This window comes from Mustela erminea, chromosome 4 (assembly GCF_009829155.1).
Source record: "Mustela erminea isolate mMusErm1 chromosome 4, mMusErm1.Pri, whole genome shotgun sequence".
Taxonomy (NCBI): domain Eukaryota; kingdom Metazoa; phylum Chordata; class Mammalia; order Carnivora; family Mustelidae; genus Mustela; species Mustela erminea.
The window spans coordinates 77666498-77678590 of record NC_045617.1 but is presented as its reverse complement, the minus strand read 5'-3'; the positions used below and the strand labels follow the sequence as shown (position 1 = coordinate 77678590).

The following is a 12093-nucleotide window of genomic DNA, read 5'->3' as shown; positions in this document are numbered from 1 at the left end:
GCTCAACAGGGAGCCTGCTTCTCCCACTCCCTCCCCCTCTGTCTGCCACTCCACCTGCTTGTACTCTCTCTGCCAAATAAAATAAAATCCTTAAAAAGTAGGAATTTTGGCTATCAAAAGCTACATTAAAGAAAGTGAGTTACAAATTTGCAAGATGATATTCATCACAACCACACTCTAAAACAATTAGGATCAAGAATATGCAATAAGAAAAACACAAACTACCTACATGATATTGGGCAGAAGATGAACACATACTTCACAGACAAAGGAACCATAGACCAATGAACACATGAAGAGATGTTCACCTCATTAGAGATTAGGAAAACATGAATGAAGACAAAATTGTCATTTTATATGCCTCTGAAGGGCCAACTTTAAAAAACCTGTCAATACTAAGTGTTGGGGAAGATGTGAATCCACTTGTGGGTGCCTAAACTGGTGAATCCATTGAGGAAAAGTTTGGCATTATCTTCCAAAATTGAAGGTTAATCTATGGCCCTGCAATTCCAATTCAAGCTATGCATGGTTGGCTTACTTTGCTCAAGAACAGTGTTAAAATGTATTATTGATACTCTTTGTTTTCTTAAGAAGAAAAAATTGCCATAAAGGAAGTGCCAGGAGATTCAACTCCATTTGGAGATTCTGCCAAGGTCTCCCAAAGCAACTTTTCTTCCTTTGTTCTTTTTATTTCACTATTAAAAAATAATCTTTAATTCATTTATTATCATTAGTTAATACGTAAAGGAAATAGTCATGAAAGAGGGATGAATCTGTCACAGTATTTCCTTTCTAAAGTTTATGGATGCCTTTGGGTTATAAAAGTCATAGCAAAATCGTAAATTGCTCTAAGGTGTAGGAAAATTGGAAAAAGTATCTATTAGTTGAATCATTCTTAGCACAGCACCATTTCTTCTCTATTCTTTCACTTTCTCTTCTAGTAAAATCCTCAGTAATCAGAGCAAATAACCTATTGTTTAAAAGCAAACATTCTTAGGCATAAACTAATACATCTTAAATAGTTAAAAACAGAAAGGTTAAATGTGTCAGCTTAGAGAAGTATAAAATCCTCAAGTGGCTATTCCTTAAATTTCTACTAAAGACGTGTATAACAAAATTTTCTTCCGCTTCACACTAGATTAATATATAACCAAAAGATTATCTCTAATTTGCTGGGCTTTATGTTTCATATGAGGTATGAAAGAATCAGAGTTACAAAATACATACTTTAAGTTAAAATCAGCGTATCATCAGCTTATATCCTTATGTAGAGAGTGGAAGAAATAAATGAGTATGGGTGAATAATTTCAGCACCATGATCTATAAGGAGCTAAGGTGAATATATACAAATTCAATGATCTTACATTCTTGAACCATGAAAAAGAAATGATTCATTACCTTTCAGAATGATACTTAAACATTCCCTCAGTTTTAGCATATTTTATTAAATGGGACACACAAGAATATGCTGGCGTTACAAAATAAAATGGTCTAAGAACTTCCACCATAGAGGACTGTGTTGCATAATGGTTTAATTAATCATCTAGATTGAGTAAAAAAGAGAGTTTATGAAAAGGTCATAGATGGGGCTGGCTCTAGGGACTTGGTTAAAGCTCAATTGATGTCAGAAGGGTTTGACTGTATATGCGTCGCTTTCTATGGGTTGGTTTCATTTCAGGCTTTTCACAGTGGCTTCTGGCATCTTTAGTCATGTCAGCACAACATCAAGTCCAAGTTAGTTCCCACCCCAGGTTTAGGGGATTCCAGACCAACTTCTGCCCGCCACCTCACCAGATCTGTGCTGGTGCTCAGGCCTGCAGAGAACCACAGGCTGACCTGCCTGGAAAGGGGGAGGGGTAGACGTTGAGTAGTAGCTAGGATGCTGGTCAGGCTGGGGGCATTGTTGGATCCATAACTATTATTGTTCAGACACAAAGGCATGCAGCCTCTCTTTGAGTGCTTACTCTGAGTCCTTCAAATGTTAGGAGCAGGCCAGGTATAGACATTGTTAGAAATTATGTTCTTTAATGTGAGGACAGGAGGAAGTCACATGAAGGAGTTTAGGCAGGGAGGAACAAGGTAAGATTTAGATGTTTAAAAAATGGCTTAACTGACCAAAAAGAAAAAAAAAAATCTTGCCATTTGCAATGACATGGATGGAACTAGAGGGTATTATGCTGAGAGAGATAAGTCAGTCAAAGAAAGACAATTGTCATATGATCTCCCTGATATGAGGAATCTGAGAAACAAGACAGAGGATCATAGGGGAAGGGAGGAAAAAATGAAACAAGAGGAAACAAAAGAAGGAGATAAACCATAAGAGACTCTTAATTTTAGGAAACAAACTGAGGGTTGCTGAGGCATGGGGAGGGGATAGGAAGGTGGGTTATGGGCATTGGGGAGGGTATGTGCTATGGTGAGTGCTGTGAATTGTGTAAGACTGATGACAGACCTGTACCCCCGAAACAAATAATACATTATATGTTAATTACAAAATAAAAATAAAAATGGCTTAACTGTGCTATAATCAACATGAGATCAACTGCATATGTTTAATGTACATACCTGGTATGTACATTGAAACCATTAATACAATAAAAAAATGAAAAAATGAAGAAATAAATGACTTTTATCTATAATATTTAGAGAATTCTGTAATACACTAGCAGTAAGACAAACAACCCAATTAAAAATGGACAAAAGTTTTGAATAGTCGCGTCACCAGTAAAGATATACAAATAGCAGAGAAGCACAGGAAAAGAGTCTTAACACCATTTGTCACTAGAAAGATGCAGATCTGTATTTTAAAATGTCATGCAGGCTCCAGTGTCAGGAAAGAATTGGAGATCAGGCATGGCTGAAGGAAGAACAGTTGAGAGGCTGTTGCCATGGTGACGTAGGAAAGATGCTAGAGTTTGAAGCCAAGAAAGAATTCTTGAGACATCTTTGGTGCAAAAAAGCGGTTTTATTAAAGCACAGGGACAGGACCTGTAGGCAGAAAGAGCTGCACTGGGGCTGTGAGCAGTGGGCCCATTATGTACTTTCAAGTTGGGAGAGGGTTAGGGAATTTCAGAGACCTCCGTTAAATACTTTATTTAGAACTCTTGAGGTATTTTGCTCTTTGGGGGGCACCCTGAATCAGACAAGTAAAGCCAAAGCTCCTCTGATTCCCGCCCTTCCTCCAATTCCTGGTATTTAGGAAACAAGGTCTCCAGGATCCTGAGGGGGCTAGCTATTTTTAGGAAAAGGTCATTTATCACTGTTTAGTAAAAACTCAGTCATGAGACTCTTCAGATGTATGTCGGTAGGTCATATGCTTAAAGGGTGATTGCCAACATGTATCATGGGGGTGTAAAGATAAAGAAAGTTTCCAAAGGAATTTTTATGTTCAAGTAGACTTACAAGATCCTGGGGCTCAGGCTAAGATTGCCTCTTGCCCTAAGTAAGGTATTGACATCGAGACAGCTGAGTTCCTAGAGGAATGCCACTCTGCCTGTTTCAAAGACTTTTCAATGGGCTGTAAGTAATAAGGAGATTTAATAATTTTTCTTCTGTTTTTGTTTCCCACATCAATAAGATTAATAAAAGGCAGTGGCTGCTTAAATTAAAATGGTGATTGTCGCGAGAGGGGGTGGATGACAATCAGACAAATATTCAGGAAGCAAAATAGATAGGCCTTGACACTGATTTTGATTTTAGAGAATAAAATTTTAGAATGATTCCAGGTGTTCTGGCTTGCGGGGTGGGGGTGGGGACTGATGGTGCCGTTCACAAACATGGTGACAACTGGAGAGAGGCCAGGTGTGGGTAAAGATTAAATTATTGTAAAAGAGCATTTTTGAGACATCAGAGTAGACTCTCGGAACTGGCAGGTGAACAAGACATGTTCTGAGCCTTGTGTCTCATATGTGGTGTGGGCAGAAGCTAAGGGCAGCGGGCTGAGGCTTAAGTGCTAGGAGATAGAGGACAGCAGGAATTGCGAAATCAGATTCCCCTGTTTGGTCCCCAGGAAAGCCAGGGAACCTATTTTTCATCGGTGGTGTACACTAAGTAAAGCAGGAAGAACCTCTGGGGAAAGGGAGTTTCAGAGACCTCCATTAAATACTCCACTTAGAACTCTTGATGTATTTTGCTGCTTGGGGGGGGGGGGTACCCTGAATCAGAACAAGTAAAGCCAAGGGTCCTCTGATTCCCGCCGTTCCTCCAGTTCCTGTCCTATCCCCATTGTTAACCCCTAACTTATATACAGATGGTGTTTACGTCGATGTGGCCTCAGGAAACCAAAAGGTCCTACAGTGCAGGTCATTCAAAATCTTATTAAATGATCTTACGTTCGGTTTTTCCACATAGATTCTATAATCTGTTGAAGGAGAGAAAAAAGAACATTCTTTTATTTTGTACCTCATTAGTGAGTCCTAACCATACTCTAACTTAGGTCCCTTTCCATTTCAGTCTGGCTCTCAGATTCTTATAAAGGACAATGGATCTTTAAATTCACTCAGTTTGTGTTGGGAAGAGGCCAAAATTAGTTAGTGTCCCATTGATACCCAGTCGGAGTAGCCTTCTAGTTGTACAATCTAGGGAAAGCATTCACACCTCCTCTCCCTCTTCTTGTCCTAGTTTGGCATATTCTAGCTTGTGTTTTGCTCTCCCTGTAAATATGAGAGAAAATAAAAGACACTATTCAGCCTCTTTTGTCTGAAAATTCTGGCATTTCAGTGGTTTTCTTTAAAGGGGGTCCTCATTTGTAACCAGCTTTGCCATTAACGGAAATCAATCTGAATGTCCTATTGTGCATCTTTTTCTTCCCGCACAGTCTGAAATTGCCTCTGCCAAGTTTTCGAGCTGAACCTGAAAGACCCTCTCTCATTTCCCCCATCCCCTGTCTCCAGCCCCCACTGAATCCTTGCAGGGCTTTCTCAGCAGAAGGGCTGCAGGGTGAGGATAGAGAGGCACTCGCCCTACTCCGCTAACCCAGTGGCCTGAGCCAATCACAAAGCGGATTGGAACCTCACTTGAGCCTCCCTTCCCCCCACATCCCCTGCCCAGCAAGAGCCTCCTGGAAAGGGGGACACTGGAAGGGTGTGTTTGCAATTCAAATCCTTGGCTTTCTGCCTGCCTCTTTTCCCCATAAGAAGGCAGGAGCTGCAGTGAGGTGCGAAGGGGTCTTCTGAGTTGCAGTGGCAGTAAGATCCAGAGATCCCCGCTCCTGTCTGCTCCTGTCTCTTTCCTGTTTCCAAAGCTAAGGGAAAGGGCAAGGATGGTGGAGGCTTTCTGTGCTACCTGGAAGCTGACGGACAGCCAGAACTTTGATGAGTACATGAAGGCTCTAGGTAGGTAAAAATAAGATGTGCTCTTCTTCTCTTAACGTGCGGCTTCAGTAGTGCCTGTTTTTTTCCTCACCCATGAGACTGGCGAGGGACAAAGACAGATTGTGTTGTCATAATCCAATGCTAGACTATGCATTTCCCACAGAAGATTTTTTTTCCCATTTTTTTTCTGTGGGAAGGGAAGATTTCCCTTCCCACAGAAGGGATTTTTTAATGCAGCATGTCTCTGCTTTCTTGTCTGGGGCTAAAAAAACAGTGCATTTGGTAGTCCGTGGAGGATGTGAAGCTTCCGTGCTTTTTTGTTTTCTCTTCAGCATCCACTTATCATTTGTGCATCCAATTAGCTCAGTAGCTCAGTAGTTGCATTGGCTGATTAATGGGCTAATGAAACTTACACTTGAGGGCCTGGATTCCACGATGGGAAAGAGATTCTTGTGATGTGAGTTATCTTGGAAGTTGCAGCTAACTGTATCGCTTCTTTCTTTAGGTGTGGGCTTTGCCACTAGGCAGGTGGGAAATGTGACTAAACCAACAGTGATCATCAGTCAGGAGGCAGACAAAGTGGTGATCAGGACTCAAAGCACATTCAAGAACACAGAGATTAGTTTCCATCTGGGCGAAGAGTTTGACGAAACCACTGCAGATGACAGAAACTGTAAGGTAAGGAGCGGCTCCTTCTCTGGAGTGGGGGTGGGGAGCAGGGAGTAAAGGAGAGATTCCTTCCTACTGGTTCTCCTTTTGAGATGTTGGGAAGAAGAGAATGCTCTCGGTATTTCAATTCAGAGAGGACACCAGGGTTAATTTTGCATTCTAGTGCACATATGTTATGTTCTGAACGGTGGGTGCTGGCTATAGCTCAAATCTCAAATCTACGTGGGAACCGTGGGTACTGGCGGAAACTCAAATCTCAAGTCCATTTCTCACTACGCATTTTTCTTTTCATCTCTGAAATTCAAAAAGCAACAGTGTTCATTTAAAACAAAGGCTGCATTTTGCTTAACCTCTCTGATCGCCTCAGTTTGACTAAACAGTTTGCCTCATCTTAAAGCTGTGTTTAAAAGAGTAGAATGACAGGTCTGAGACTACTTGTTCAGGATTTTCATTTCTGATAGATGAAGGGTTTGCATTTAGATGTACACATTTCAATCAAAGTATGAGTTATTAGTTTACATAGTGACTCTAGAGGCAACAGAGGATATGATACTAATATGGTAATTAGTTGCTTTTCATTTATTCAATCATTTATCTCCTTCAAAAAACCACTTCATTTGATTCTCCTATCAGAAATCTAATCTGTACCTTTTGCTATGTTCCGCATGTTTTGTCGGTCTCAGTCTGTTGTTAGCCTGGATGGGGACAAACTTGTTCACGTACAGAAATGGGATGGCAAAGAAACAAATTTTGTTAGAGAAATTAAGGACGGCAAAATGGTTATGGTGAGTAATCACGAGTCACCCTTTGTTCCTTCTAGCTTGGCACTGCCTGCCCCTGCTCCCCATCTCTTTCCCCCTCCTTCCCTTCTTTAATAACATTAAGTCTCCAGCAAGATTCTTTTACCATGGGTAAAATAGAGGAAATGGAAATGTCCTAGCTAAGCCTATCTTCAGCTCCGCTTCTTTAGTTATAGAAAAAAAAAAAAGAAAAATTCTATGCGGTATACTTTTAAAAAGTTGCCATTGATTTAGCTAAAACTGTGTCAAAAGAATGCATAGGATTACTGTGAATGTCTAAATCTCAAATGAAATCTAAATATAAAACCATTCTTGGGGACATCTGTGTGGCTCAGTCCGTTAAGCGTCTGACTCTTGGTTACAGTTCAGACCATTATTTCAGGGTTGTGAGGTCAAGGCTCATATAGGGCTCTGTGCCCAGCACTGAGTCTGCTAGAGATTCCCTCCCTCTCCCTCTGCTCCTTCCCCTACCTCCCCCACCCTGCTCATGCTCTCTCCCTCTCTCTTTCTCTCTCTCTCTAAAATAAATAGATAAATAAAAGCTTTAAAAAATGTTCATGGAAATATATAAAAGGAATGATATTACTATAAGAGTATCAAGTTTGCTGAATATCAGAGAAATTACTTTACAGCTACTGCAATAGATAAGAGGTCTTTAACCATTTTATATTTTAGTTTATAAAAGTTCCTTATGTTCAGTGCAAATAATTTAGGATAAAACAGAAAAGTATAGTTTCTCTTTAGAGGATCATTTTGATGTTACTTCCTTCCTGTCTTTCTTTCAAGGCATGCGTGCCTTGTAAACGTGCCTGTTCAATATTGGTAGTCATGTAAAAACCTGTAAGATGTAAAGTAAAATAAAATAAAATAAAATAAAACTTCTCTAATGATGGAGTAGCATCATAAACTGGGGAAAATGTTATGCCTTAATCTAACATCCAGGAACTTTGATGTGAACTGAGTAATGGTATCTTGATAACATTGAAATAATAAATATATAATTTGGGTTTTTTGGGGGGTGGGTGGGTGGGTATTGCTGTATATATTCCTTCTAGGATAGTAGACAAAAGGGTTTTTTGTTTTGTTTTGTTTTTGCGATTTAAGGAAATTAACTGTTGTTTTTTCTTTCTCCTTAACTGCTGCAATCAGGGCTGTTCTAGATTAAGACACAGGGTTACATTATTCATAACTTCTTTTCATGGGTGGAAGTGAGATGGAGAACAGATTGGTTTTACTTTTATGTGAATGAATATTTGCCCACTTATTTCTGCACGGATCGTCAAAAGGAAGGACTTATTTATGAAAGATCCAATCTGAGATTCTCCTTTATGCTTTTACCTCCATTCCCCCCGAATACAGGACAGTGGCTAGCTCAGATTTGGCATGAATGACTGATCAGGCAAGAGTGATTTAAAAAGAGATGAAAGCAATGGATGACAAGGGCACGCTATATTCTTGAAAGTCATGTCAACACATGAAAATAATGAACCTAAAAAACAAACAAACAAACAAACAAACAAACAAAAAATCCCTAGGTTTTGTAAAGAGGTTTTAGAGCAATTCTTCCAGTTAATTTGATGTAAAAGTCCATGTTCCATATCATACCCACTTAGCCATGTAGGTCCACATGGGCTACAATATGATGACCAAAGCAATGAGAACATTTGTACCTTTACTTTTTCCTGACAACTTTGAAACAGGTCATTCCAAATACCATTTGCCCAAATGATTTGTATTTTCCAAAAATTCCTCAAAATTTATGTTTTATGAAAACCTACTATAAATTCCATTCACTTTCAAAGCAGAGAGCTATTTTGCTTCAAGTACCCTCATAATTTAAGGCAAAAGGAATTCTTTTGACCTAAATCTATGTAGTTAATCTCAGTGTTTCAGTTCATTTTCCTTTTAGAGACATGAACTATGTATATGTGTTATTCACTCCATAAGTAAATAAGAAATTTATTTAAGAAATAAAAAGCTTATGCAGCACTTAATGTTTGTAAATGACATTCTTTTGCATAACACATAAATTATATATATGATAATCTTCAGGAATTTCAGCTACCGATATCTTGTATAAAGATTTGATTATCTTTTCCATCTTTCAGACTCTGACTTTTGGTGATGTGGTTGCTGTTCGCCACTATGAGAAGGCATAGAAAGTTTCCCGATACGAGGTTGGAAAAGCTCTACAGTTTTTCTGTTTACTCAAGACTCAGTATTATCCTGCTATTACTGCATGGGTAATCACTAATTAGAAGGTTATCTTTGATGTGGAGGTAGAAAATGGTGCTTTAAAAACTTGTTTTTAAAACTTTTTACTGCAACTAGCCCAACTTTGATCTGCAAATTCAACGTGTTTTATAATTCACATTAAAAATTTTTAAGACACATTTTTAAAATAAAGAAGTGAATTTGTTTTACAATTTCTACTGGAATGCAAATCAAATTGGAATAAAAATCTTCCACCCGTGAGAAATTTTGTCGTTGTTTTTAGTATCAGTAATCTGGTGGGGAATTAGACATTAGGAGGTTTTAGACAAAATAGCCTTTCTTACTGTGTAAGGTAAAACTGAAAAAGTTAGCGCTTTGTTTAAAATACTAATTAAAAAGACATAAGCAGAAGCCTGGGGACAAGTGGAAATGCCACAGTTTTGGTTGAGACTGCCATATAGAATTTGTGACAACTAAATTCTTTTGGCCAGAACCCAAGGGAGCCTTGTGATGGTGGGTTGGGCCGCTATTAGAAACAGGTTGTCTGATGAAGCAAAATGATATACATGAAAATATCTTAGTTAAAGGTAAATATAGTCAAAATATCACATAAATAAAATGTCAGATAACTCATTTTTTTCTTGGAAGGTAAATAGGGAAAGAAAGTGAATTTTATCCTGGATTATAAAGATGTGTCTAAAGAGAAGTACATTGAGCTCAACTAAGTCAGTAAGAGTGCTAAAATAGAGTGTAGGTTAAAGCATTCAAATTCCCTTTCTGGCAGGTGTTTGTGGGAGTCGTCAGAACTGAGTCAAACAAGGGAAAGTAAATATCTATTTGTAACTGTCTAAGGTTTGCCTTTGTAAGTAGAAACAATCAAATTTTATTTTGTATTTCATCATTTATAAAATGCTTTTTAGCCATTTCCCCATACCAACAATGTGAAGCAGGTAAGGCAGATATTATTACTTTTAGTTTACTGAAGAGGAAATTGAAATTTAGGTTTACACGTCCACGTTCTCATGATTAATTATTAATCATGAGAACTATAAACCTTGTGACTTTCCCCCTTCATTTCTTCTCAAAAATTGACATTTCAGTATAACATCTCTTCTGGGGTTTAAAAAAAAAAAAAAGCAGCAAGACTTTAGTTCTCCAATCCTTCAGAAAAGAAATCTTTTCTCTGTTAGTCTCTGGGAGGAAAATAGGGTAAATATTTTTTTCATGAAAAAAAATGCAATATTCATTCAACCAGCCAGCTGATTTCAGTAAATTTCTATAAATTAATTCAGGATCCAATTAATTTACAGATATAAGCATGAGGAAACTTAATTTCAAAATTAATTAATTTCAAACTTATTAAGTTTCAAATTTGAAACTTAATTTCAAAATTCACTATAATAATACTATTATCTAACTATTGGATTACCTTAATTACTATAATGAAGAGTAGAAAAAAACTACATTGCAACTATAGGATTTAACATTTGAATACAATTATTACCAAATGCCAAGATAAGATTGTCTGGCTAAGATGACCATTCCTGAAACTACAGAGTCTACCCACACCCCCTTTTTTTCAGTAGGATCCAGATCCAGAGTGGAGCCCAATGCAGGGTTTGAACCCACAATCCTGAGATGAAGGGCTAGATGCTAAACCAACTGATCTACCCAGCACCCCATACCTTTGTCTTTAGGAGCATGAAACATAACACTGAGAAAGGGTTTGCTTGGAATTGTTCAGACAACCTTCATGTTTGCTTCTGTTGAAGGACTGATTTCACTTAGTGATTACAGCCTAAGCTCCAATAGAAGCATAGATTCTGGCCTCTCTATCCTTAAAGATACAAGGCCTAGGATGGGGATTTGGCCACTTTGGCTTATTATAATTAGGCCAAATAACATCCTGCTGGCGTTTATTTCCGTAACAACGAGTTTCACAGAATGAAGAATGGGAAGGGTTTTGGGTGGCCTAAATGAGAACAAAATTACAATTACAATGACAAAGAACAAGGGTGACAGTTGTGACCAAATGTATTTTTCTGGGAAGGTAATTAACAGGTGCTTTTGCATCCCAAATGTTTACAGGGTGGTTGCACATCGTATTTCTTCAAGCAGTATTCTAGCTCCTACAGTAATCTGCCAGTGTACTAACTTTTCTGGTTTGTCCTTTTTGTTTTTGTTTTTAACATAGTTAATAGAAAAGGGAAAATTACCAAGTCCACAGGCAATTTGACCAACAGGCCCTGGAAAAACATTTGTGAAATCCCAAGGTCTGCAAACTTGAGTAAAGGCTGTCTTGTGAAATCCACACTTGGACCACTGGTGATGAGTAAGCAGCAGCTTCCACTCTGTCATATGTGTTCTCTCTCACCCGAATGTACACCCTCACAACAAACAATTCCTCCATCTGGAACATGAGGACTTGTCAAAACATGTCCCAAGTTAAGGTGAAAACCCAGAGATGTTGAGGCACTGGCGCTTTTCTCTTCTTAGAGAGTAGGAATAAAGGAAAACAAAAGAAAGCAGAGGTAGTAGAAGGAGGAATGATATTCCTACTCATTGTCTTTTTAGGATTTCAAGCATTTCTGAGGTTTCATAATGTGCAGGTGGTATTTTATGCTTACTTACTGAAGAAGTGTTTCACAATCAATTCACTTCCACTAAAGCTTATTGGAAACTGGGGGGAAGAGGTATGGAGAAGACTGAAAATTGCTACTTTTTCACTTAAAAAAAATCCTATCTTTGAAAATGTTTTGGATAGAAACGCACAAGTTATTTTACTGTCCTTAAAGATACTCTCTCATCTGTTCACCATTTTTTCCCCTGCCCATCTTCCTCCATACTTTTGAGGTTGTGGACTGAGAAATTCCAAAGACCATTCTGTCCACCACTGGAAAGCATTTTGGTTCTAGAAAGGCTTTTGAATTATCCTAAAACTGAGGCAGGACTTAAGCACTCTGGCAATACATGAAACAAAATGGAGGCACCTTGATTCGCATTTCAAAACCCTTTTGATGTGACACTTTTCCAGTAAATTACACAGGACACCATATAAGATTTCCTCTGATGAGAAACAAACACATGTAACAACCTCT

General features: G+C 38.4%; 1 protein-coding gene across 1 annotated transcript; it reads left to right on the top strand.

The window, feature by feature from the left end:
• The first annotated feature begins 4928 nt into the window (after positions 1-4928).
• Positions 4929-9260, top strand: FABP7 (fatty acid binding protein 7). Its single transcript, XM_032339660.1, has 4 exons — positions 4929-5333; positions 5818-5990; positions 6665-6766; positions 8890-9260. Exons 1-4 carry the CDS (start codon positions 5261-5263, stop codon positions 8938-8940), a joined length of 399 nt encoding a protein of 132 aa, XP_032195551.1. The 5' UTR covers positions 4929-5260; the 3' UTR covers positions 8941-9260.
• The last annotated feature ends 2833 nt before the right edge of the window (positions 9261-12093 follow it).

Excerpts from the sequence above, each read along its gene's own strand:
- FABP7 (XM_032339660.1), top strand. The coding sequence starts at position 5,261 with ATGGTGGAGGCTTTCTGTGCTACCTGGAAGCTGACGGACAGCCAGAAC. Across the intron at positions 5,334-5,817 it reads TGAGTACATGAAGGCTCTAG|GTGTGGGCTTTGCCACTAGG; the intron begins GTAGGTAAAAAT and ends TTCTTTCTTTAG. Across the intron at positions 5,991-6,664 it reads CAGATGACAGAAACTGTAAG|TCTGTTGTTAGCCTGGATGG; the intron begins GTAAGGAGCGGC and ends TGTCGGTCTCAG.